Genomic DNA, 19,867 nt, shown 5'->3' on the forward strand with positions numbered 1-19,867 from the left:
CCCGCCTCTCCCCGGCCTCACCACTCTCTAACCCCTCCTCCCGGTGACGTTCACTCCTTGCTTTCTGGGCGCCTGGCAACAGGAGCGGCCTCCGGGATTGGCCCCTAGAAGAAATTCGCCATTCTCATTGGACAATGCAGTCACCGCCCAAACTGAAGCCTTAGAAATCGAGAGGGCACAAACCTGAGTCGATTTTCTTAGGGAGTCTGGAGCCTACCTCAGCGGGATCCTCTCCACCAGTTCCTGCGGTTACGCTCTTCCCTGCTACCCTCACACCATGCGCGCGCGCGCGCACACACACACACACACACACACACACACACACACACACGCGCGAACAAAATCTCCGATCTCTCCAGGGTTATGCCCGAGGCCAAGAGAGAGTGCGTCAAGGACCTACATAAGACACAAAGCACGCATTCAAACCAGATCCACACACGGAGCCTAGAGTGCTTCCACCCATGCCTCAGTTTTCCAATATGTGACCTGTGGGCATCTGTCTCCTACCACACCCGCCCCTGACCGTTGACAGGCATCCCTCTGTTTGGTCCCTGTGAGACCTAGGGGTGCAGCCCCAGGCAGGATCAGAGCTGGGGACAGCCCAAACACAAGACAGGGAATATGAGCCAAGCACACGAAGAAGGAAGAGAAACAGGGCGCCCAGGCCCCCGCAGAACGAGCCGGGACATGCTGGGCGCTCCCAGGTAGGGCCTCACCCACGCTGGGTAACTCCTTGGAAAGAGAGAGAAGAGAGGGGATCTCAGTCCTCCTAGCAGCCACTCTACACCTACAGGAAATCAAGTGACCCAACTCTGACCTTGGGCTTCAGGCCAGAAAAAAAAAAAAGGCGGGGGGGGGGGTGTGTGGGGAGAAGGGCCATGAGAATGTGAGAAAACAGGAAAGTGACCTTCTGGGTCCTGATGGAAGAGGGGGCTAGAAGCCCAGACTCCTGGGGTCCCTGTGGAGCAGGGGGCTGAGCATGAAATGCCCATGTCCCTTTTGAATTCTGGTTCCATATCCCCAACCCAGAGCCACAAAGGCCCGCCCTGAGATCTTACCTCAGCTATTTCTCACCCCAGGGTGAAGGTGGATACAGACCCGCCCCTCCTCAGTTCCCTATAAGGGCTGAGGACCCAGGACTGCAGGTTCACTCATCATGAGGGCTTCCATGAAACCGGGGACCTTCTTGCTGGCCTTCACTCTGCTCTGCACCCTCCTAGGTCTGGGTAAGTGAGAAGGGGTGTGGACCATGAGGACCATGAGAGAGAGCACTCACCACAGTCCTTGAGGAGGAAAGTGGAGGTGTCCTGGGAATGCAGATTCATGGTGAAGGCAGAGGCTAAAGGAAGAGAAAGCCTGGGGCCCCAAAGGAGAAGCTCATGTGGTTGACTCCCTGGGGGAGCTTGGGGGGGCTCCGAATCCTCTATCCCCTCCCCCCCCCCCAGGCAGGGTCTCAAAATAAGACATATGAATCTAGGAAATTGGAAGAGAGCATGATTAGAAATGGAAATCTAAAAACAAAAAACAAAAAACCATGGGAAGAAGGCGTGGAGGACAGACTTCCTTTGTCCCTGGACTCTACAGAATTCAGACCTCCAGCCCCTCCTCCCTTAGATTCAGGAGTTCTAACAAGCCCCACCTTTCCCAGGACCCAGGTAGGTGTCTGGGCCCCGAGTTTTGTCTTCTTTTAGGACCAAGGAGTCCATGCCCTCAGCCCTCCTGGTCCTGACTCTCCCTTCTTGATCTGGGATGAAGACCCCAGCCTCGGGTTCCCCTGCCTGAGCTCCTGCCACCTCCAAGACCTACATCTGGTCTTGCATCCAAGAAACAGCTGGACCTGAAGCTTCCCAAAGCCCATGGAAACCTTCGCCAGGATCCCTCCCTGTCCCCGAGCTTTCTCAGGAGTCCCTAGCATCCCAAGTCCCCAGCCTTCTAATTAGGTAAACAGGCTCCCTGGTGGAGTCGCTTCCCGCCCGTGGAAGCAGCTTTGCTGGCATCACCACCGCGTCCCAGCCAGAGCAGTGGGCATTTCCCTGGACAGCGGTCAGTGCCCCACCCATGAGCAATTAAAGAGACACCTGTCCCTCCTCCCTCAGGACTCCAAACCCGGTCCCCTGTGCCTCCATCTCCCTCTGGACTCTGAAGTCAAACCCGTGCTCCGCTGACCACACCCCTCATGACTACAGCCTGGCTCTCTACACCGCAGGGTGCCCACTGAGCTGTGAAGTGTGCAGGGGCTCCGGGCCCACGTGCAGCGGAAAAATGAAGACTTGCGAGGCCGGCAAGGACGCATGCGTGGTCGTCGTGGGGGAGTCCTGCACAAGTATGACAGCCTGGCGTCCCACCCTGGGGAGGGGGTTGTGCCTTCAAGGGTAGAAGATAGCGCCACATCAGGGAGGGACTGTCACGGTCACGGTTCTGGTGGTGGGAGGTCAGGGAAGAGGGAAAGACTGTCTTGAGGTGGTGGGTGGAAAAAAGCGAAGTCAATGGGATGATGGGAGCCATTGTTGTCAGGGATTTCTGAAAATGGGACTCTCCAAAATATTAGATGGTGGGTGGGGGGCAGATATAGAGACTTTCTTAGGCAGGAGGGGGTGAGGAAAGGAAAGGACACAGGGGAACAGAACTGGTGAGGGGTAAGTATCTAATAGGCAGGAGGTAGAATGGAAGGGGAGGAGGAATCGAAGAGAAGAGGCTGGGGTGGGTCTGGAAGAATGTGATCAGGTTGACCGCTTTGGGTGAGAGGGAGGAACCGTCCCAAATACCAGGGGATGGTTGGGGTGGTGCGGGCTGGAAGGGACCATTCCTTTTTTTTCTTTCTTTCTTTCCTTCTTCTTTTTTTTAATGTCTATCTACCTTTGAGAGAGAAAGAGACAGAGCACGAGCGGGGGAGGGACAGAGAGAGAGGGAGACACAGAATCCGAAGCAGGCTCCAGGCTCTGAGCGGTCAGCACAGAGCCCGACAGGGGCTCGAACTCACCAACCGTGAGATCATGACCTGAGCCGAAGTGGGAAGCTTAACCGACTGAGCCACCCAGGCACCCGGGAAAGGGACCATTCCTGACGGGAGGAGGTGATATGACACCAAGGTAGAGGAAGAGACATAAAAGGGACCGTGCCAGGCAGGAGAGGAACGGTAACCCTGAAGTATGGAGCAAATCGTCAGGAAGAAAGGTAGAGGTAGAGAGCCGGAGGCAGATGGGTGACATGGGAGAAGGCATGACTTTAATGGAAGCGACCGTCCCAGACCTGAGGAAGGCTGGGGAGAAGGGGAGCGATGGAGTGTTGATTCAAAGCTGAGGAGAGAGGATGGGGCTGGGGCAGGAGATGAAGGCCGCCAGGAGGGTAGGAAGAAGCCACCCGGACCGGTGGGGGTGTGCGTGTAAGGAGGGTGAGACAGAGAGTGGTGGCGTTGGCGGGTGGGCCAAAGGACCCGAAGGGCTTGAAGAGACCACCCCAGGCATACATGAGGGAGATCAGACCCTGAGGTTGGAGGGAGAGGAAGGTGGGAAAAGCCCTTCGGGGGTGAAGAGGAAAATCCTTGGATTGGAATGGAAGAGGCCACCACACGGTGGGGAGGGGGAAGGCCGGGAAGACTGGAAGAGACCACTGCAGGCAAGGCTGGGGGTAGCCTGGGAGGGAGGCAAGAGACCACTTTAGAGGATATGGGTGTTGCAGGGTAGGGGTTGGGGCGGCCTCCCAGGGTTTGTTGGAAGGGATTTGGAAGGTGGGAGGGAGGGCGAAGGTGAAGAGGACTGGGAAAGACCGTTTCACACAAGCATGGGGGTAGCCAAAGACGCTTTGGGGCAGGGACCCTTGGAGGATGGCAGAGCCGCGGGGTTGGGCGGAAGGGCCCAAGTCAGGCTTGGCAGTGGGGAGCTGAAAGAGACCATCCAGGCCGGGGGCTAGGATAATGGGGCGGCGGGGGGCGGGCGGGGGGGGGGCGTCACCTAATAAACGATCCAGACCGGATCCCGGGTAGCTAAAGGGGCGTGGCTCTGGGGCGCCGGAAGAGACCACTCTAGGCAGTGGCGGGGGTTGGGAGAGACCCCGAGGCCGGGGTCCACGCCAGAGTGGGGTCAGCGGGCGCTGCCGGAGCCCTCCCTTCCTGTCCCGCGTCCTTCAGAGGGCCGTCACGCGGTGAACACCTACAAGGCCTGCATGAAGTACAGCGACTGCTACTCGGGATTCGTGTCCACCACGATGGGCCCCAAGGACTACATGGTGTCCAACACGCGTTGCTGCCAGAGCGACGGCTGCAACCAGGGCTCGGTGCCCCGTAAGTGCCAGCCCCGCATCGGGAGTCGCTTCCAGCTCGCCCCAAGAGCCCGCGGTGTGTGCTCTGCCCCGCATCGGGGCAACTTGCTTGCTGCGACCCGATTTCCTTACGGCCAAATGCAGTGTCCGTCATCCATTGGCAACCCGTGTTCCCCAGGGGTGTTGTGAGGTGAGGGAAGGGTTGAATCGTCCCCCTGCTTCTCACGCGCCACTCATCCCCAGCTCCCCAGAACAATCGTACGGAGAACGGCCTCCAGTGCCCGGCCTGCATCGCGCCCTTTCAGGAGACATGCCCCGGGACCCAGGCAGCCCGCTGCGTTGGCCAGGAAACCCACTGCGTCTACTTCGCTGGCAACGTGCAGGCCGGTGAGGGGAACCCGGATCTCTAGAGGGGGCAGGGGCCCCAGAACTGGAGGCCCATGCTTCCAGGCTCTAGGGGAGATGGTGGCTCCAGGTTACTGGGTGAGGACAGGGGTGGGGGAGGGAGGACGGGGTCATGAGGAAGGAGGAGTTAGGGGCCGATTCCATTCTGAAACCCCCTTCCCAGGTCTCATCACCCCCAAATTTGCCACTCGGGGCTGTGCTACGGAGAGTGCCTGCTTCGCCAAGGCGGGGGCGCAGGTGCCTTCAGCCTCTTATCTGTACTTCCTCCGCCGAGCAGACTGCCTTCCAGCCCGCCAGGCCCCTAGCAGGGCGGAGTAAAGCGCTGAGGATCATGTGGCTTGAAGTCTCCCTTTGTCCTCAGTCTACACCTGCCCATGTGCCTATAAATTAAACAGGTTAACAAAGCAAGCCCGAGTTCTTGTGATGTGTTGCATCTCAGGAAGCGAGGGTGCAGAAAGCAAGGGTCTTAACCCTTGCGAACCCTCTCTTTGCAAGGAAGGGAGAGAAGATCCCACCATTTATTACAGGATTCCTCCCCGCTGGGCCCCTGTGCAGTGTTCTCCGTGCTGTACCTCATTTCATAACCCCAACGACTGTGTGAACTTGATATTACTATCCCCATTTTACAGATGAACAAACTGAGGCACGGGTTGTGTGGCCATTTGTTTTGGGGCAAACCTCTAGGGAGGGTCAGACCCCAGAGTCCATGATCATCTCTCCTGATTAACCCTCTCCCTCTTTTTGCCTGTTTTCACATCTGCAAAATGTGGGTATTAATAGTAATAACCTCATTGGGTTGTTGCATCAAATGAAAGAAAAGCAAAAAAGGCACTTAGTGCAGTGCCTGGCACCTTTATGACAATGTCGGTTCTGGAAACAATACATCTGTAAATAATAATCATCGGAACAGCTGCTTCTTAATGAGTGCCCATTATCTGGAAGGTGCTAAGCACTGTCATCAATCAGTATGCTGCAGTAACACGCAAGTCCCTAATTTCAGTGGTTTAAAGCAACCAAGTTGTATTAGTCGACTAATGCTGGAGTAACGCTGCGTAACAAACCATCCCCAAACCGAGCCATAAACAACAAGCATGCTTTCTGCTGAGGGTTTGTGGGTGGCTGGGGTAGCTCTGCTTCTGGCCTTGTATTAGCTGGTTTGGCTCCAGTTGGGGAGGATTCAAATTCTGGGATCAGTGGCTCCCTGGCTAACGCTCTGACAGCAGGCACAGGAGCACAGTAACCAAGTGCATTAAAAGCCCCTGCTGAGGTCAGGTGTGCTAACATTCCACTGATTGAAGGCAATCCTGTGGTCAAAGCCAACATCAACCAGGCAAGGAGGTGTACTACCCTTCCGGTGGGAGGGAGAAGAGTAGGATTTGTCGAACAAGTCCCACTCACAAATACTCGCTTCCCTCCGACCCCCCATGTCTAGCACTGTCCACGGGGTGTTCTGCTCATGGTAATCATAGAGCAGCCTCCAGCTCGAGCGTTGCTGATTTCTGTGCACCGGAAAAGTCTCACACGGGTGATGAAATGCCGTGACCCAGAAATGACTTGACACAACTCATGGGATGGAGCTAATCACATGGCCCCCAAGCCCCACGGGGGGCTAGGAAGTCGCTCCCCAGTGTGGACATATTTTGTAAAAGGCACAAAGCTGTCACGGCCCCCTAGCAGGTGTTTCTCATTTTCTCTTCATAAAGACTCCCTGTGATATAGGGACTGTTACTCTCGGCTCTGTTTTCAGAAAAATCTGAGGCTCAGACGCGGGATGTTACACGCCAACTACAAAGTGGCAGAGCTTAAGATCTGATCATCGGGTCGTGTTGAGGGGGAGAAGGGACCACAGCACAGAGGGAAAAAGCCCGCATCGGTGATCTTTGGCTGTATCTTTATACATCGAACCACTCCAAAACTTTGTTGCTTTGAACAATCAATCGTCTTTTATTTAGCTCATGATTCCGCAATTTGGTCTGGGATCAGCTGGGTGGTTCTTCTGCTGGGTGCGGCTCCTGTCGGCTTGGCAGCTCGGTTTCAGAGGGTTGGCTGGCTGGCAGTGGGGGTGTCAAGGCTGACTGGGTCACCTGGCCTCTACTCACCCAGCAGGTTAGCCTGGACTTGGTGTCCCAGTGGCGGAAGGGATTCTAAGGGCGGTGAGAGAGGAACCCCTGTATGTGAGCCCTTTCTAAGCCTCTACTTTATCGCGTTTGCTGTTGTTCCTGTGGTCAGGCAAATCACACGGCCAGGTTTCGAGTCAAGAGAACGGACTCTGCAAGGACACAGCTACAAAGAAGCTGAACAAATTGGAGGCATTAATGGGCCAAGCTGCTTCCAGAGCTAGGATGCTTTACCGTCACAAGCTCCTAAGGTCTAAATGTCATTTTTCCACCTCCATTCTCCTCTCCCCCACTCCCAGGGTGGCAAAACTCAGGCACATGAGTCTTTGGGTTCCAGCTCAAGGGGTTCTTTCCCATACAGACCTTCACCATCCCTCCTCTCCCAGGGCCCAGGAGTCCCCACCCTTGGTCCCTTTCTCCGTCAGACCCAGTACTATCTCCAGCCCCTTCCTCAGACCCAGGCGAAATCCCAAGCATCTTCCTACCCCTTCAAACCCTCAAAGGAGAGACAACACAGTGGGATTTCTACTCGTCTTTATTCACTCCTGCAAGAAAGCACCACAGGCCAACCACACCCTTGATTAGCCCTCCACGGTTCCCCACCCCAATGGATACAAGTGTCTTCATCATAACCCAGAAATATCTGAAACTCAGCTAAGGTGATGAGATTGTCTCTTCAAGTTTTTTGTTTTGTGCCTTTTCTGCTGCTGGCAGTGGCAACGCCAAGACTCAGCATACATTTCCTTGAATTCTTGCCTTCGAGGGTCTTCCAGCCAGAAGTAGGATGTAGACACGCCCCACGGGGAGCCAGCAATCAGTTCTCAAGGGAGTCTTGGTCTTTTCTGCTTGGATGCTACCCGGGACACATGCCTCACTGGCCACCTTACGCCTCCCACCCAAAGTCATAATTTAAAAGACAACCACCCTCCAGATTAGTCACGACGCCCAACCCGTGGCGATACACGATGATACAGACACAATCAGCACTCCCCGACAGAGACACAGGCAAACGGAATTGGGTCTTGCTTCCTCAGATAGGATCTCTGGCACGATCCCTATTGGCATGGGGCAGAGGGAGTTTGGAGTAGCGAGGCACAGGGCAGGTGTCAGACAGGTGAGAGTGGGAGAAAGAGGGCACTCTGTGAGCAAAGGCATTCTGGGTGTGAGACAGGCGCCTAGACTAGAGTCGGCTCAGCCTGGGGCTGGAGGCATGGACCAGACTCACATTTGAGCTCCCAGCGGGCCAGGCTTCTCCAGAGGGCTGCACATCTGTACACACACTATTCTTAGTTACCCTGTGAGGTAGATGCCACTTGCTCAGGGACTTGCCCAAGGTCACCCCAATGTCAGCAGGGCTGTCTGACCCTGGAGCTATGCTAATGGGATTTCCTGGGATAGTGCAAGTGTTCCAGGTCATGTGGCTACTGAACACTGGAAACGGGGTTCGTGGCACTGAGAAAGGGAGTTTTAGATTTCATTTACTTTTCATTAAAAATTGATACACGTCTCCGTTGCTGGAAGACCGTTCAATATCAGTGGGACAACTTGGGGACGTGGATCCATTTCTCCAACAACGCATTTTAGGAAAGCTAAACAGAACTATTTCTGTTGAAAGTTTCTGAACGAGATGGTGCTGGAAGTGTAAAATACCAGATTTCAAAGGCAGCATAAAAGGATGTAAAATGTGTCTTTCTTTTCTATATGGACTACATGTTGAAATCATATTTTGGATATACTGGGTTAAGTAAAACATATTCTCAGTAGTTTGACCCTGTCTCCTTTTACCTTTCTTTTTTTTTTTTTTTTTTTTAATTTTTTAACATTTATTTTTGAGAGAGAGAGAGAGAGAGAGAGAGAGAGACCCAGAATCTGAAGCAGGCTCCAGGCTCTGAGCTGTCAGCACAGAGCCCCATGTGGGGCTTGAACTCACAAACCGTGAGATCATGACCTGAGCTGAAGTCAGATACTTAACTGACTAAGCCACTCAGGCATCCCGCCTTTTACCTTTCTAATGTGGCTGCCAGACAATTTCAAATGATTGATGTGGCTCACACTGTTTCTATTGGACAGCACTGCTTTCCTCTCCTGCGTTCCCACGGCTGGCACATGAGACCGAGAGACAGTGTGGTATTGGAGATTACAGACCGGAAGCCATTCAGTATCTCCTCTCGGCCAGGCCATCTCAACTTTTTTTTTTTTTTAATGTTTCTTTTTGAGACAGACAGCGTGAGCAGGAGAGGGGCAGAGAGAGAGAATCCCACACGGTCTCCCGCTATCAGTGCAGAGCCTGATGCGGGGGCTGAACTCACGAACCATGAGATCATGACCTGAGCCGAAATCAAGAGTCGGACGCTCAACTGACTGAGCCAGCCAGGCGCCCCACGGCCATCTCAACGTTGATGGGATAAACTGTGTCACTGGGAGGGGTTCAAGCTGGACATGGGGATACCATCTCCCAAGTGTCTACCCCTCGGAGTGGTCACCCTTGTCTCCCGCCGTCAAAGGAGATAAGATCTTGGAAGTATTTATGGTTCTCGTCAGGCCCTTTCATTTCACAGATGGGAAAACAAAGCACCGGTCCAAGTCACCCAGAGCGACAGTGGCAAAGCCGGGCCTGCATTCCAGGTCCCCTAATCTCAGACAGGAGCTTTCTCTCCCATCAGATGCTTCTTTCTCTTTCTCCCCACCCGGTGCATTGTCCCTGTCCTGTGGCAAGAGGCTGACAATCTACACCCAGGTCTGCCATGGATTAATGAATTAAAATAAATATTTACAAGCACCTGCTGTGTGTCAAGCACTCTTCTAGATGCTGGGGTTACAGAAGAGAACAGGACAGGCAAGAGGGTAATAGCCATTAAATAGGTAAATAAATAAATAAATAAGGTAATTTTGTTACAGTAATAATTGCTACAAGGGAAATATCAACTGGCCGAGATGAGTAATGGGGGAGTGTGGGCTACTCCAGTTACAGTGGTCAGGGAAGGCCTCTCTGAGGGGACATCTGAGCTGAGACTCGCCAGACAAAAAGGAACCAGTCATGGGAAGATCTGGGGGCAGAGCATTCTAGGCAGAAAGAACAGCAAATGCAAGGGTCCTGGGGTAGGACCCAATATGGCCCACCCAGGCACTGCAAGGAAGATCACGCTGGTTGGGAGATGGGGGAGGGGCAGGGAGTTCGAATAGGCAGGGGCCAGACCACATAGGACCTTCCTGTGTGCTGTTGGGCCTAGAGTCTGCTCTCCCTGGGCTCTGTTCTCCCCCATTCTCATAAAAGAGATTCTATTGAAAGGACTCTCAGGTCCCCCCCCTTCTGTTTTTTGACACTGAAGAATTGTGACCTGTGGCATCTTTTCTACCCATGGTTGGCAGTCTAGAACATAGCCAGGCACTGTGGTTTCTGCCTTTGCTTCACTCACGGCGCACTCCCGCGGTCTGGAACACGACCTAGCTGTTCTGTGGGCCTCTTGCTCTCTGCGGCACTCTGTGTACTCCAGAAGGCAGAACCTCTTGGGGACACCTGAGGTAGCCAACACAGAAGTGTCTGGGTTAGTGCAGCACTATGGCTGCTTTAGCCCAAAAAGGCAGGAGTACAAAATACCAAGGCCAGAAAGAGTTAGGTTTAGTGACAAAAGAAATCAAGACCAAAAAGAGATAGAAACCGCTGGAGGAGAGAGGGACAAAGTTAGAGACTCCCCAAAGACCCCCTGAATCACTCCACACCTATAAAATGGGGGCAGTCATATCTCTTTCCCAGTCAAACTCACACAGAGAAAGGCAATTGCTGGGATCCAAATCCCTAAGGGATTTGTGGGAGAGACCTCTGAGGTCTCTGCCCTTCCACACTCAGAAGGCCTCATTCCCGGTCTCTGGCTACCCGCAGGCCCCACCATGCCCGGACCTCCTGCCTCCCCCTCTTCATTTTTGTGGGACCATCCTCCCCACAACAGCTGGGAAAGGAATCTGGGTCGCCAGGCCCCTAGAACAACAAATATTAGACATCTATTCCCCAAGAGCTGTTCTCCAGCTCTTTCGCACAACCCCCCCCCTCCCCCGCCCCGGCCCTGTTCCCCTCTGTAGATGGAGACCTCCCACCACCAAGGAATTAGAAACCAAGGTCTACCGCCCTCTTGGGAGCCAGGAGTGTGAGACCCCCAATGAAGATTCCACACCACTGCCTCTTGAGGAGCTGGGAGGCTGGATGCAGACCCATTTCCTCCAGGAAGCCTAGAGGATCCAAAGATTCCAGCTCCCGGGGGTACCCGGACCCCATCCTCCATACTGGAATCTCTATTGGGGTAGAGACCAGGCTTTCACCTCTTCTCTCCCCTGGGGGCTAGATGACCAACAGACCCGGTTTCCTTTCCCTTGAAGACCACGATATAACCCCTTCTAGGAGGCCGACCCCTGTTTCCTTCAGGCCACAGTCTGGTGTCATGCCCTGTGGTCTCCAGGGAAACCAAGGGCTCTGTCCCCCAGACTCTATTCCCCTTCAGGACTCAGGAATTCGGGTGACTACAAGCCACACATCCCAATCAGTAGTCAGAGCCCCCATCCCCTTCAAGCATCCGGGACTCTGAGCGGTGGCCCCCAGCTCCCTTACCCCAGTGGCCGAGACATCCCAGGCCAGAGCCTGTACCCCTAACCCCCCTCCCTCTAACCGGGACTTGGGAGTCCTCAGCTCCTGGCGGGGCCAAGCAGCTGGGACGCTGGGAGCCCGGAAGCCCCGGCCCTCATCCCACCCCTCACTGCGCGGGCACATGGGGTGCCAGCACCGCCTCGGCATCGGCCTGCATCTCGTTGAGGGCCTGCAGCAGGACGCCGTGCGCCGCGCGGTAACCCAGGCCGCCGGTGGCCGCTGCCCCGCCCGCGGGCCACAGGAAGGAGAGCGCGCCCAGCGCCGCGCCCCCGGCCGTGCCCTCGCCGGCCCACGCGCCCAGCCTCGCCTCCACTTCGGCGCGCGTCACCGGGCCCGGGAAGCGCGTCCGCTCCGCCAGCTCCCCAGGGGCCAGGCCTAGCGCGCGCTCGCGTCGAGCCAGCGCCGCGGGTTCGAGCCCCAGCGCCCGCCGCCACTCCGCCAGCTGACCCCGCAGAAGCGCCACGTCGCACGCCCAGCCTAGCCCCGGTATGGGCGCCGCCGCCGCCGCCAGGCTAGCCAGCAGGGCCGGACGCCACGCCCCGGCCCGCAGCGCCGCGGCCTTCATCCGGGCCCCGTGGGGAGACGCGGGCGGCAGCGCCAGCAGCAGCGCCCCCGCCTGGGCGGGCGGCAGCGCGCGCCGCAGCCACTCGCAGAGCCCGGGGAGTCCGCCGGGCCGCAGGGGGAACACAGGTGGCGGTGCCTCCTCCAGCACCTCCCACGTCTCATCCTCGGGGCTCAGTGCGGCCGCACGCTCTGAGTCCCCACTGCCCGATTTCTTCGCGCCGCCGCCAACACGTGGCAAATTCTCGCTGCCTGCTTTCTCTGAACCTTCCCCGCTGCCTGCTTTCTCTGAACCTTCCCCGCTACCTTTCTGCAATCCAGCGTCACGTTTCTCCCTTCCCTCACCGCGTGCATTCTTCAACTCCCCTCCGCCAGCGTTCTCTAAGCTCTCGCTGCCGGGCTTCTCTGCCTTTCCCTCTTCCTCGGGATACTCTGGATCCTCGCCCTCGCCGTCTGTTCGCACGCAGACCAGCGGTGCATCTGGCAGCACCAAGGGCCGAACCTGAGCCCAGTCCTTCTCAGTGGGCGCTCCCGGGGTGACGAGGATGAGGGCGTCGTAGTGGGTGGGATGGGGGGCGGCAGCAATGCCCGCGGAGCCCAGAGGCACACTCCAGAGCACCACATTGGGACGCTCCGGGGCCGGGTAGGGTGTGGGCCCCGCGGGCATGAAAACAGGCTCCGCATCTGGATCGCCGGGATCCAACCCGAGGAGCGTGTTCAGCACAAGGCTCACATTAGCCGTGCCGGCCACGGCCAGGTCCAGCCGCGCGCTGCCCAGCCGCTCCAGGCCAGCGCGAACCCACGACAGTGCCGCCTCCAGGCCACCGGTCTCAAAGGCCTCCCGCACAGCCTCCAGCTCTGCTGCACCCAGGACCTCGAAGCCATCCTGAGCCGGTGGCAGGAGCCTGAGGGGACAGGAAGACAGAGGATAAAGGGCAGAAGAGGATCTAAACGCAAGAGAGCTGAGTTCTGGGGACCGGAGTAGGCTACGATGACGAGGGGTGGGGTTTTCCCCAAAAAATCTCTGAAAGAAGAGGGAGCAGGAAAGGGAGGGGCCAGACTGATGGTACAGCACAAAGAAACCAGGGCTTAAAGCAGGGATGGGGCGGGTTGGTTGAGATCAGGTTTCCAAACGAGGCTAAAAAGGGGAACCTGCTAAATCATCCCCTGGATTTAGTCTTGAGGCTGGGGGCGGGGCAAGGGGGCCTTTTCCAAGGGATCTGCAGGATTAAGAAAGGCCACGCAAAACTCACAGAAGGTCGAGCTTGGGCCAAGACAGACCTGCAACTGTATTGTGGACTAAAGGAAAGCGGAGCACTTGTCGACAGGAGCAAGGTCACCAGGGCACTCTTTGCTGACACTAGGTGTAAGGAGGGGAGTAAGAGCCAATGACCGGGAAAGCCTCACCTACTAGTGCTCATCAAGGAGATGTGGCTAAGGTAAAAAAAAAAAAAAAAAATGAGCACCGAGCCTCAGTTTGACTATGAAATAGGTGGTGGCCAGGGGTTGGGGGGAAAAATCAGGAGGTAGGCAGCAAGTGGGCACAGAAACAAGATGGGGTTATTGAAAGGAAGTGGGAGAGCTAACCCAGAAATAACAAGGCTCACTGAAGGTGTGGACTGGTATAGCTTGACGACCAAGCTGATGGTGTGGAGGATGAGGAGTGCTGGAAAGAGTGAACCCTTGGGTAAAATTTTCGCGGGGATCGCAAGCTTGTGTGCTGAATGAGCCCTCCTTCAAACTTTTGCCCGGGGCGGGGGCGGGGGTGGGGGTGGGGCGTTGCTATTTGGGTGTTAGTTCCTCTCCGAAAATTCTCACTGGGGCAGGGCTTGTGACCTCAGAACGCTCACAGGAGGCTGAACCTGGAGAACAGGTCTGAACCTCTAGCTGACCCTTGGATGGGGCGGGGCCTAGAAGACAGGAAAGGGTCCAGCACTCAGCACTGGCTTGGGGTAGAGCCTCGGTGACCGCAAAACCTGCAATGAGGGGCGGGACCTGGACGAGAGAACTGGCCCTCCCGCAGCTATCCGATCAAGGCCTGCCCCAAACTCGCTGGGGGTGGGATCTCGCGGATCTCAAAGAACGTCTTCTGGGCCTAAAAGGACCCGGTCTCCAACCCACCGGGAAACTCCTCGCTTACCTCTGCAACACCTCCGCCTGGCTCTGCAGCGCCACCCGCAGGCGCTCCAATTCCTTACAGTCATCTCGGCTGCCGCAGTCCGCCGGCAGCACGAAGAGAGCCGCGGTCCCCAGCCCCGCGCTGTTCAGCAGGGCCGCTGTCTGATCCCGGGCCTGGTCTTCATTTTGTGAATCCCCAGGACGGAGGTTCCGCACAGCCAACAGCGGGGTCCCACGGGCCAGGGCGGCCCGCGCCGCCTCTCCCAGCGCTGGGGCCAGGGGCTCCCCATTCCCCTCGGGGTCGGGCAGGACCAGTACCAGCACATCGGCCTCCGCCGCCCAGGGCCCCGGCGCTGCGGGTGGGCAGCTCAGCTCGCCCAGGAAGAGGCCGGGGCCCGCCGCTCGCAGGCTGGGGATCCCTGAGTACGGCCGTCCCTCGGGGATCTCTATCGTCTCCACATTTCTGTCGCACAGCGCTGCAATCAGAGCGGACTTTCCAGAGCCCGGAGGCCCCAGGAACAAGGCGGTCACGTCGCCCCGCGGCGGTGGCATAACTGGAAAGCAAAAGGGTGGGGCGGACACGGGTCAGGGAGTACCCAGCTTTTTCCTTTCCCAGTCATCCCACTCTGGTGTCAGACTTCAGTCCTTCACCCTGTCCCCTTCCATTCTTGGGTGTCACTCCCAGGGAGAAATCCGGCGACCAGGCCCTATCTATTCCCCAGGGATCCGGGCGTCTTGTCCGCCCTTTTTCTGGATACATTTTATCTTTCTGTTTCAAAGATCCGGCCTCCAGCCCCTCCTCCCTCAGACACAAAGATGTTTTTATCCCCCGCTCCTCCCTTCCAAATCACTAACCGGGCAAAAAGCCGGCACACCCGAGAGCACAGCTGGCGGCGGCTGATCAGCCGCTGAGAAGCCCCGCCCCTAGGGTCCGGCGGACGGAGGCCGAAGAGGTGAGAGCGCCCGGATTTGGGAACGTCCAGACACGTTCCAGGGGCTCTTACCTGACGTCAGTCCTTTAAGGAGGGGGTGTGTCTTGGAAGCGCGACCTCGGGGATACGGCCCTTCGCGGCGCCTGCGCAAAGCAACAGACGTACGCCTGCTCCTCAGCTCCTGCAGCCCGCGGGGCTGGGAACAATGAGGGAACCAGAGCGCCTGCGCTCCATGAGCACCTAGCCACACGTGCGCCAGAAGCTGAGGTCTGTACGGCAAGGGTGTCATGTCACGTCATCATAACGCACTCCAGTGCAGAGAAGGACCCCTCCTCCCGTTACTCTGAGGACCCGGTTGGCGCGACTGCATCACTGCCGGATGGCATCCGGCATCTCGGCTTGGAGAGGCTCCTCAGGCGAAAGGGCATGGAAGCCACTGGGACCTTGAGCCTCGGTGGGCCCTACCCCGCTTCCCTCCGGGTGGCGGCGCTGTGACGAGCGACGGACCGGCGCAACGAAAGGCAGCCCTCTGCTGCCTGGAGAAAAGCGGAGGCCTGGGCTACCCGCCTCGGGAGGAGGGACCCGAGGGCAGTGCTCGGGGGCAGCGGGACGCCGCGGTTGAAGGCGCGCGTGGGCGGCGGGGGCTCAGGGTGGAAGGAGAGTTACAGGATGTCAGAGAAAGATGCCTCCGGGGAAGAGGCGAGCTAAAGCCTGGATGCCACTACCTGCCTCAAGACACGTGGGAGACGGGGGCGAGGCTGGTGTCAAAGATCCAGGGTTCCGTGCCCTGAGTTCACGGAATTAGTTTGATGTAGGTCATAGGTCGCACACAGGTGAGAAGGCTCTAAGGGGTGTCACAAACCTAGGGAGTCGAATCTTTTGGGAGGGTTGAAACTTCTCTAGGGCAGAGCTCCATTAGGTTACAGTTCAAGAAGATGGTGTCTTACGGGGGCAAGAGAGCCCGTCAAAGGTCATAGGATTTGCGGCCCTTTAACGCTGTAGACAGATGAGCGACTTCACTTGATTTACTGTTGTCATGCGTGCTACTCTTGACCAGAGGGATCCCAGCCACTATGGAGGACCCGCATCCTGAAGAGACCATGGAGCAGCAGGATTCGTCCAAGGAGAGGAGTCCCCGCAGTCCAGGAGGCGACGTGTGTGAGTGCTGCTGGCCAGAGGAGGGTGGGGTGCAGGGGCTGAGGCTCCTGAAAGGATTTGCGTAGCATCTCAATGTCCAAGTCGTTACAAGGACTTGCCTGCTGGGGAGGGGCTGTAACAAATGGTTTCTGAGCTGCCCTACCGGGAACCGCCACACTCCACCCTTACTCTTATTCTGCTCAGATGTACCCACTCTGATCTGTCCATGTTAGCTTCAAGGAGCCACAGTTCAGAGGGACAGAGTAGCATCCAGAGGGGCTTGGGGTGGGAGATGTGACTGGGAAAGGGCAGAGACTGAGAGGAAGCCCAAGGTTCCGGTCCCAACTGGCCCCCAGACTTTCAGTGTGACTTGGGCCTGGGTTTCCCAGTCTGTCACAAGAGGCTGCGGCTACTCCGGTGACTCGGCTGTTGTTATGGGGATTAGCGGCAGAGAAAGGGAAGGTTTGATGTTAACCAAGGTAGCCAGTTCGACAGAGTGGTGGCAACAGTTTCTGCTGAATGCTTATTACATGCCAGGCGTGTTCTATGAGTTAAACCGTCATTATCTCAGTCCTCCGGACAGACCCTTTGAACTTGGTTAAGTATTACTTTCGGGTGAGAGAATTGAGGCAAAGAGATTATCTGTAACAATGAGCCGCCACCCTGTCAAGGCCCTCCAGCCAAAGACCACCAGGAACACGCCTACAGTTGAACAAGTTGGTTTATTGCTAATAGCAGCTAAGGAAGCACACGCACCCTGGGGCACCGTGAAGTCTGCTCAGTAAGAGTTAGGACTTATCCTAGGATTGGGGCTTTGTGGTAGGTGATTTGGGGAAAGCTTCAAGGAAGGGTTTTGCTGTGGGTTGGATGTTGCCAGTAAGCAGAGGCAAAAGACAGGCTGGCAATCTTAAATCTTCTCTGGGAGGGAGGTACCAAGGCCCCGGCTGCTCTTCCCTTTCTCAGCACCAGTAACTGCAAACCACTGTGTAGCACTGTTCTAAGCACTTTATATAAAGTAATTCATTTACTCCTCCCGTGATCTACCAGTGAGGTAGATTCTGATAGGGTCATTACCCCATTTTCCAGATGAGGAAACTATTGTATTTGTCTAGGAAGAGGTAGATCCGGGATTCGGTTCCAGGCAGTTTCGCTCCAGGGGTTGTGCTCACGGCTCTGTTGGAAGGGCAGACCCCCGGGGTTCCAGTTCTGACTCCATGGGTTCATTTCATACCTAGCCTCATGACTGTAGGCAGGTTGCCTCACCTTTTTGAGCCTCAGTCTGCTCATCCATAAAACAGGCCCAGTAATAGTTTGTCTGGACCACTGTCCAGCCCTGGCATAGAGCCTGGCACGTGGTAAGCACTGAATGTGAATTGTTGGCATGACTCTGGGGCTTGGGAGAGGTCCTGGTGACTCTTGCTGGCTTCCCCCGACCTCTCCCCACGTCCCTCAGGCCACCTGGGGGCCCCGCAGTGCACCCGCTGCCTCATCACCTTCGCCGATTCCAAGTTCCAGGAGCGTCACATGAAGCGGGAGCACCCAGCGGACTTCGTGGCCCAGAAGCTGCAGGGGGCTCTCTTCATCTGCTTCACCTGTGCCCGCTCCTTCCCCTCCTCCAAGGCCCTGATCGCCCATCAGCGTGGCCACGGTCCAGCCACCAGGCCCTCCATGCCAGTTGCACCCGCCGCTGCCCCGCCTACCTTCCCCTGTCCTGACTGTGGCAAGACCTTTGGGCAGGCTGCTTCTCTGAGGCGGCACCGCCAGGCGCATGAGACCCGCACCCCTCCTGGCCCCTTCGCCTGCACTGAGTGTGGTCAGGACTTTGCCCAGGAGGCTGGGCTGCATCAACACTACATCCGGCATGCCCGGGGGGAGCTCTGAGTGAAGGTTAAGCCCTCCCTAGGGCAGCAGGGGTTCTGTGGCTGCTGGAACCCACCTCTGGTATAGGATGGGGGCCTTGGAAGGATTTGCTTCCCTGCCGGGACAGGCAAAGGACTTCTGATAAATAGGACCCAGAAGATTCTCATCTAGAGCTTCAGTCTTTGGAGGACACAAAGGCCTTCAGGGATACAGTGAAATTAGACAATAGTGAAATCTTTTGTTTAAAAAAAAAAAGCAAGCAAAAGGGAAAATTGTTGTATCTCCCTCATTCCCAATTAAATAGTTTGAAATCACAACTAGCTACAGATTGTGTAATCACCTTTAATTCTTCCCAGATGGATGCCATGGGCCGTAGGAACAAGTTCCCCCAGATTTGTGCCTGAATGGGGGAGGGGAAGGCGAGGTGTTGTGGGACTGTAATGTCACTGGAAGGATCCCAGATGTGCAGCAACGTGGGCCTTTGGGGATGGGGCAGCCAAGTTGGGAGCTGTATTCTGAGTCATGTAGGGGTTGCAATCAAGTTCTTATCTCCTCCCACTCCACCCCCCATCAGTCTTTCCCACTCACAGAGGGGCCATGGTATTGGGTGGATTCGGGTGCACACACACACACACACACCCCGATAATTTATTGCCCACTTAAGTAATTTTATGTACCATTCTGGTCTTAGAGTATTTTTTTCTGGGTGTAGGTGAGATGACATGAATAAAATAACAAATAGTATCTAAAAACAGAAAAGGTCTGTATTGAAATATCTAAACAAGGAACTCTGGCCTTTGAGCAGATATTCCCAGAAAATATAAGGGCACAGGGATGGGGGAGCTCAGGTCAGAGCTGGCCTGGCCCTGCAGGGAATCTGGTTTGGGATCAAACAGAGATACCTTCTGTTTCCTGTTGTATTTGGCCAACATTGGGAGAGTTCCCATTAAGATCCTATTTTCAGCTCTTGAAAGGCCTAACCCTGTGGAGTGTCCCTCCAGGGCACTGCTGAATGTGGTCAGGACTTTGGGTGACCTGCCCTGCCCTTAGAGTCAATGGCCGGTGCCCTGCATGCAATAATTATAGATCCTATTCGAACTGATGGATGTTTTTAAAACCCACAGCGGGGACACGGTAGAGACTGATAGCTGTCCCCCAATTTTTAGCTATGTACGTGGTAGCTACAAACACAATTTCCCAAAGTCCCTTGCAGCTGGGTGTGGCCCTGTGACCCAGGTTCTTTCCTGGGTAGAGTGCTCAAGCTTCAGAGAGGGACACACCTTTCCTGTACCTTTCCGCCTGGAGTGTGGACACGGCACCCAACCACCTAGGACCATGGTAGAGCAACAAGACAGCAGAAGCCTGCGTCACTTGTTGACTCCACAGAACGGAGTCCTCATCCTAGCGCTAGAAGATCCACTTCCAACGTTTATTTATTTTTGGGACAGAGAGAGACAGAGCATGAACGGGGGAGGGGCAGAGAGAGAGGGAGACACAGAATCGGAAACAGGCTCCAGGCTCTGAGCCATCAGCCCAGAGCCTGACGCGGGGCTCGAACTCACGGACCGCGAGATCGTGACCTGGCTGAAGTCGGACGCTTAACTGACTGCGCCACCCAGGCGCCCCTAGAAGATCCACTTCCATACTACCATGTAAGAGAAATAAACCTCTATCTTGTTTAAGTCACCATTATTTTTGGTCTCCGTCACAGGCAGCGTAACTTACAGGCTGTTTGCAGCATAGAACAGCAGATCTGAGTCGTTGCAACAGAGGCCGTATGGCCCACAAAGCCTAAAATAGTAAAGGGCCATCTGGCCCTTTATAATAGAAGCTTGCTGACCTCT

The 19,867-nt window shown here is 56.1% G+C and overlaps 3 protein-coding genes across 6 annotated transcripts; 2 read left to right on the forward strand and 1 right to left on the reverse strand.

The window, feature by feature from the left end:
* The first annotated feature begins 338 nt into the window (after nt 1-338).
* On the forward strand, nt 339-5,070 carry PINLYP (phospholipase A2 inhibitor and LY6/PLAUR domain containing). The gene is made up of 6 exons (XM_086689984.1): nt 339-704; nt 1,080-1,226; nt 2,207-2,323; nt 4,127-4,279; nt 4,501-4,644; nt 4,826-5,070. The coding sequence occupies exons 2-6, from the start codon at nt 1,157-1,159 to the stop codon at nt 4,978-4,980; spliced, it is 639 nt and encodes a 212-aa protein (XP_086546110.1). The 5' UTR covers nt 339-704; nt 1,080-1,156; the 3' UTR covers nt 4,981-5,070.
* Nucleotides 5,071-10,153: 5,083 nt separating this feature from the next.
* Nucleotides 10,154-15,331, reverse strand: IRGQ (immunity related GTPase Q). 2 transcript variants are annotated; one of them, XM_086689972.1, is made up of 3 exons: nt 15,099-15,331; nt 14,117-14,648; nt 10,154-12,881 (listed from the first exon to the last, which is right to left on the reverse strand). In XM_086689972.1, exons 1-3 carry the CDS (start codon nt 15,313-15,315, stop codon nt 11,522-11,524), a joined length of 2,109 nt encoding a protein of 702 aa, XP_086546098.1. In that variant the 5' UTR covers nt 15,316-15,331; the 3' UTR covers nt 10,154-11,521. The 2 variants fall into 2 exon arrangements, with proteins under 2 accessions (XP_086546098.1, XP_086546099.1); XM_086689973.1 differs by lacking the exon at nt 15,099-15,331 and adding an exon at nt 14,950-15,092.
* On the forward strand, nt 15,154-18,343 carry ZNF576 (zinc finger protein 576). Of its 3 annotated transcripts, none has more exons than XM_086689985.1 (3): nt 15,154-15,293; nt 16,084-16,184; nt 17,617-18,343. In XM_086689985.1, exons 2-3 carry the CDS (start codon nt 16,100-16,102, stop codon nt 18,042-18,044), a joined length of 513 nt encoding a protein of 170 aa, XP_086546111.1. In that variant the 5' UTR covers nt 15,154-15,293; nt 16,084-16,099; the 3' UTR covers nt 18,045-18,343. The 3 variants fall into 3 exon arrangements, with proteins under 3 accessions (XP_086546111.1, XP_086546112.1, XP_025770741.2); XM_086689986.1 differs by lacking the exon at nt 15,154-15,293 and adding an exon at nt 15,321-15,614; XM_025914956.2 differs by lacking the exon at nt 15,154-15,293 and adding an exon at nt 15,622-15,859.
* Nucleotides 18,344-19,867: the final 1,524 nt, after the last annotated feature.

This window comes from Puma concolor, chromosome E2 (assembly GCF_028749965.1).
Source record: "Puma concolor isolate L17-30 chromosome E2, mPumCon1.1.hap2, whole genome shotgun sequence".
NCBI lineage: Eukaryota > Metazoa > Chordata > Mammalia > Carnivora > Felidae > Puma > Puma concolor.

What these genes read in the sequence shown, in the direction of transcription:
- ZNF576 (XM_086689985.1), top strand. Translation starts at nt 16,100, where the DNA reads ATGGAGGACCCGCATCCTGAAGAGACCATGGAGCAGCAGGATTCGTCC. An exon ending in CAGTCCAGGAGGCGACGTGT is followed by an intron (nt 16,185 to 17,616) that starts GTGAGTGCTGCT and finishes CACGTCCCTCAG; the next exon opens with GCCACCTGGGGGCCCCGCAG.
- PINLYP (XM_086689984.1), top strand. Translation starts at nt 1,157, where the DNA reads ATGAGGGCTTCCATGAAACCGGGGACCTTCTTGCTGGCCTTCACTCTG. An exon ending in CTGCACCCTCCTAGGTCTGG is followed by an intron (nt 1,227 to 2,206) that starts GTAAGTGAGAAG and finishes TCTACACCGCAG; the next exon opens with GGTGCCCACTGAGCTGTGAA. An exon ending in CGCTGGCAACGTGCAGGCCG is followed by an intron (nt 4,645 to 4,825) that starts GTGAGGGGAACC and finishes CCCCCTTCCCAG; the next exon opens with GTCTCATCACCCCCAAATTT.
- IRGQ (XM_086689972.1), bottom strand. Translation starts at nt 15,315, where the DNA reads ATGACACCCTTGCCGTACAGACCTCAGCTTCTGGCGCACGTGTGGCTA. An exon ending in CCTTAAAGGACTGACGTCAG is followed by an intron (nt 14,649 to 15,098) that starts GTAAGAGCCCCT and finishes TTTGCTTTCCAG; the next exon opens with TTATGCCACCGCCGCGGGGC. An exon ending in CAGGCGGAGGTGTTGCAGAG is followed by an intron (nt 12,882 to 14,116) that starts GTAAGCGAGGAG and finishes CTGTCCCCTCAG; the next exon opens with GCTCCTGCCACCGGCTCAGG.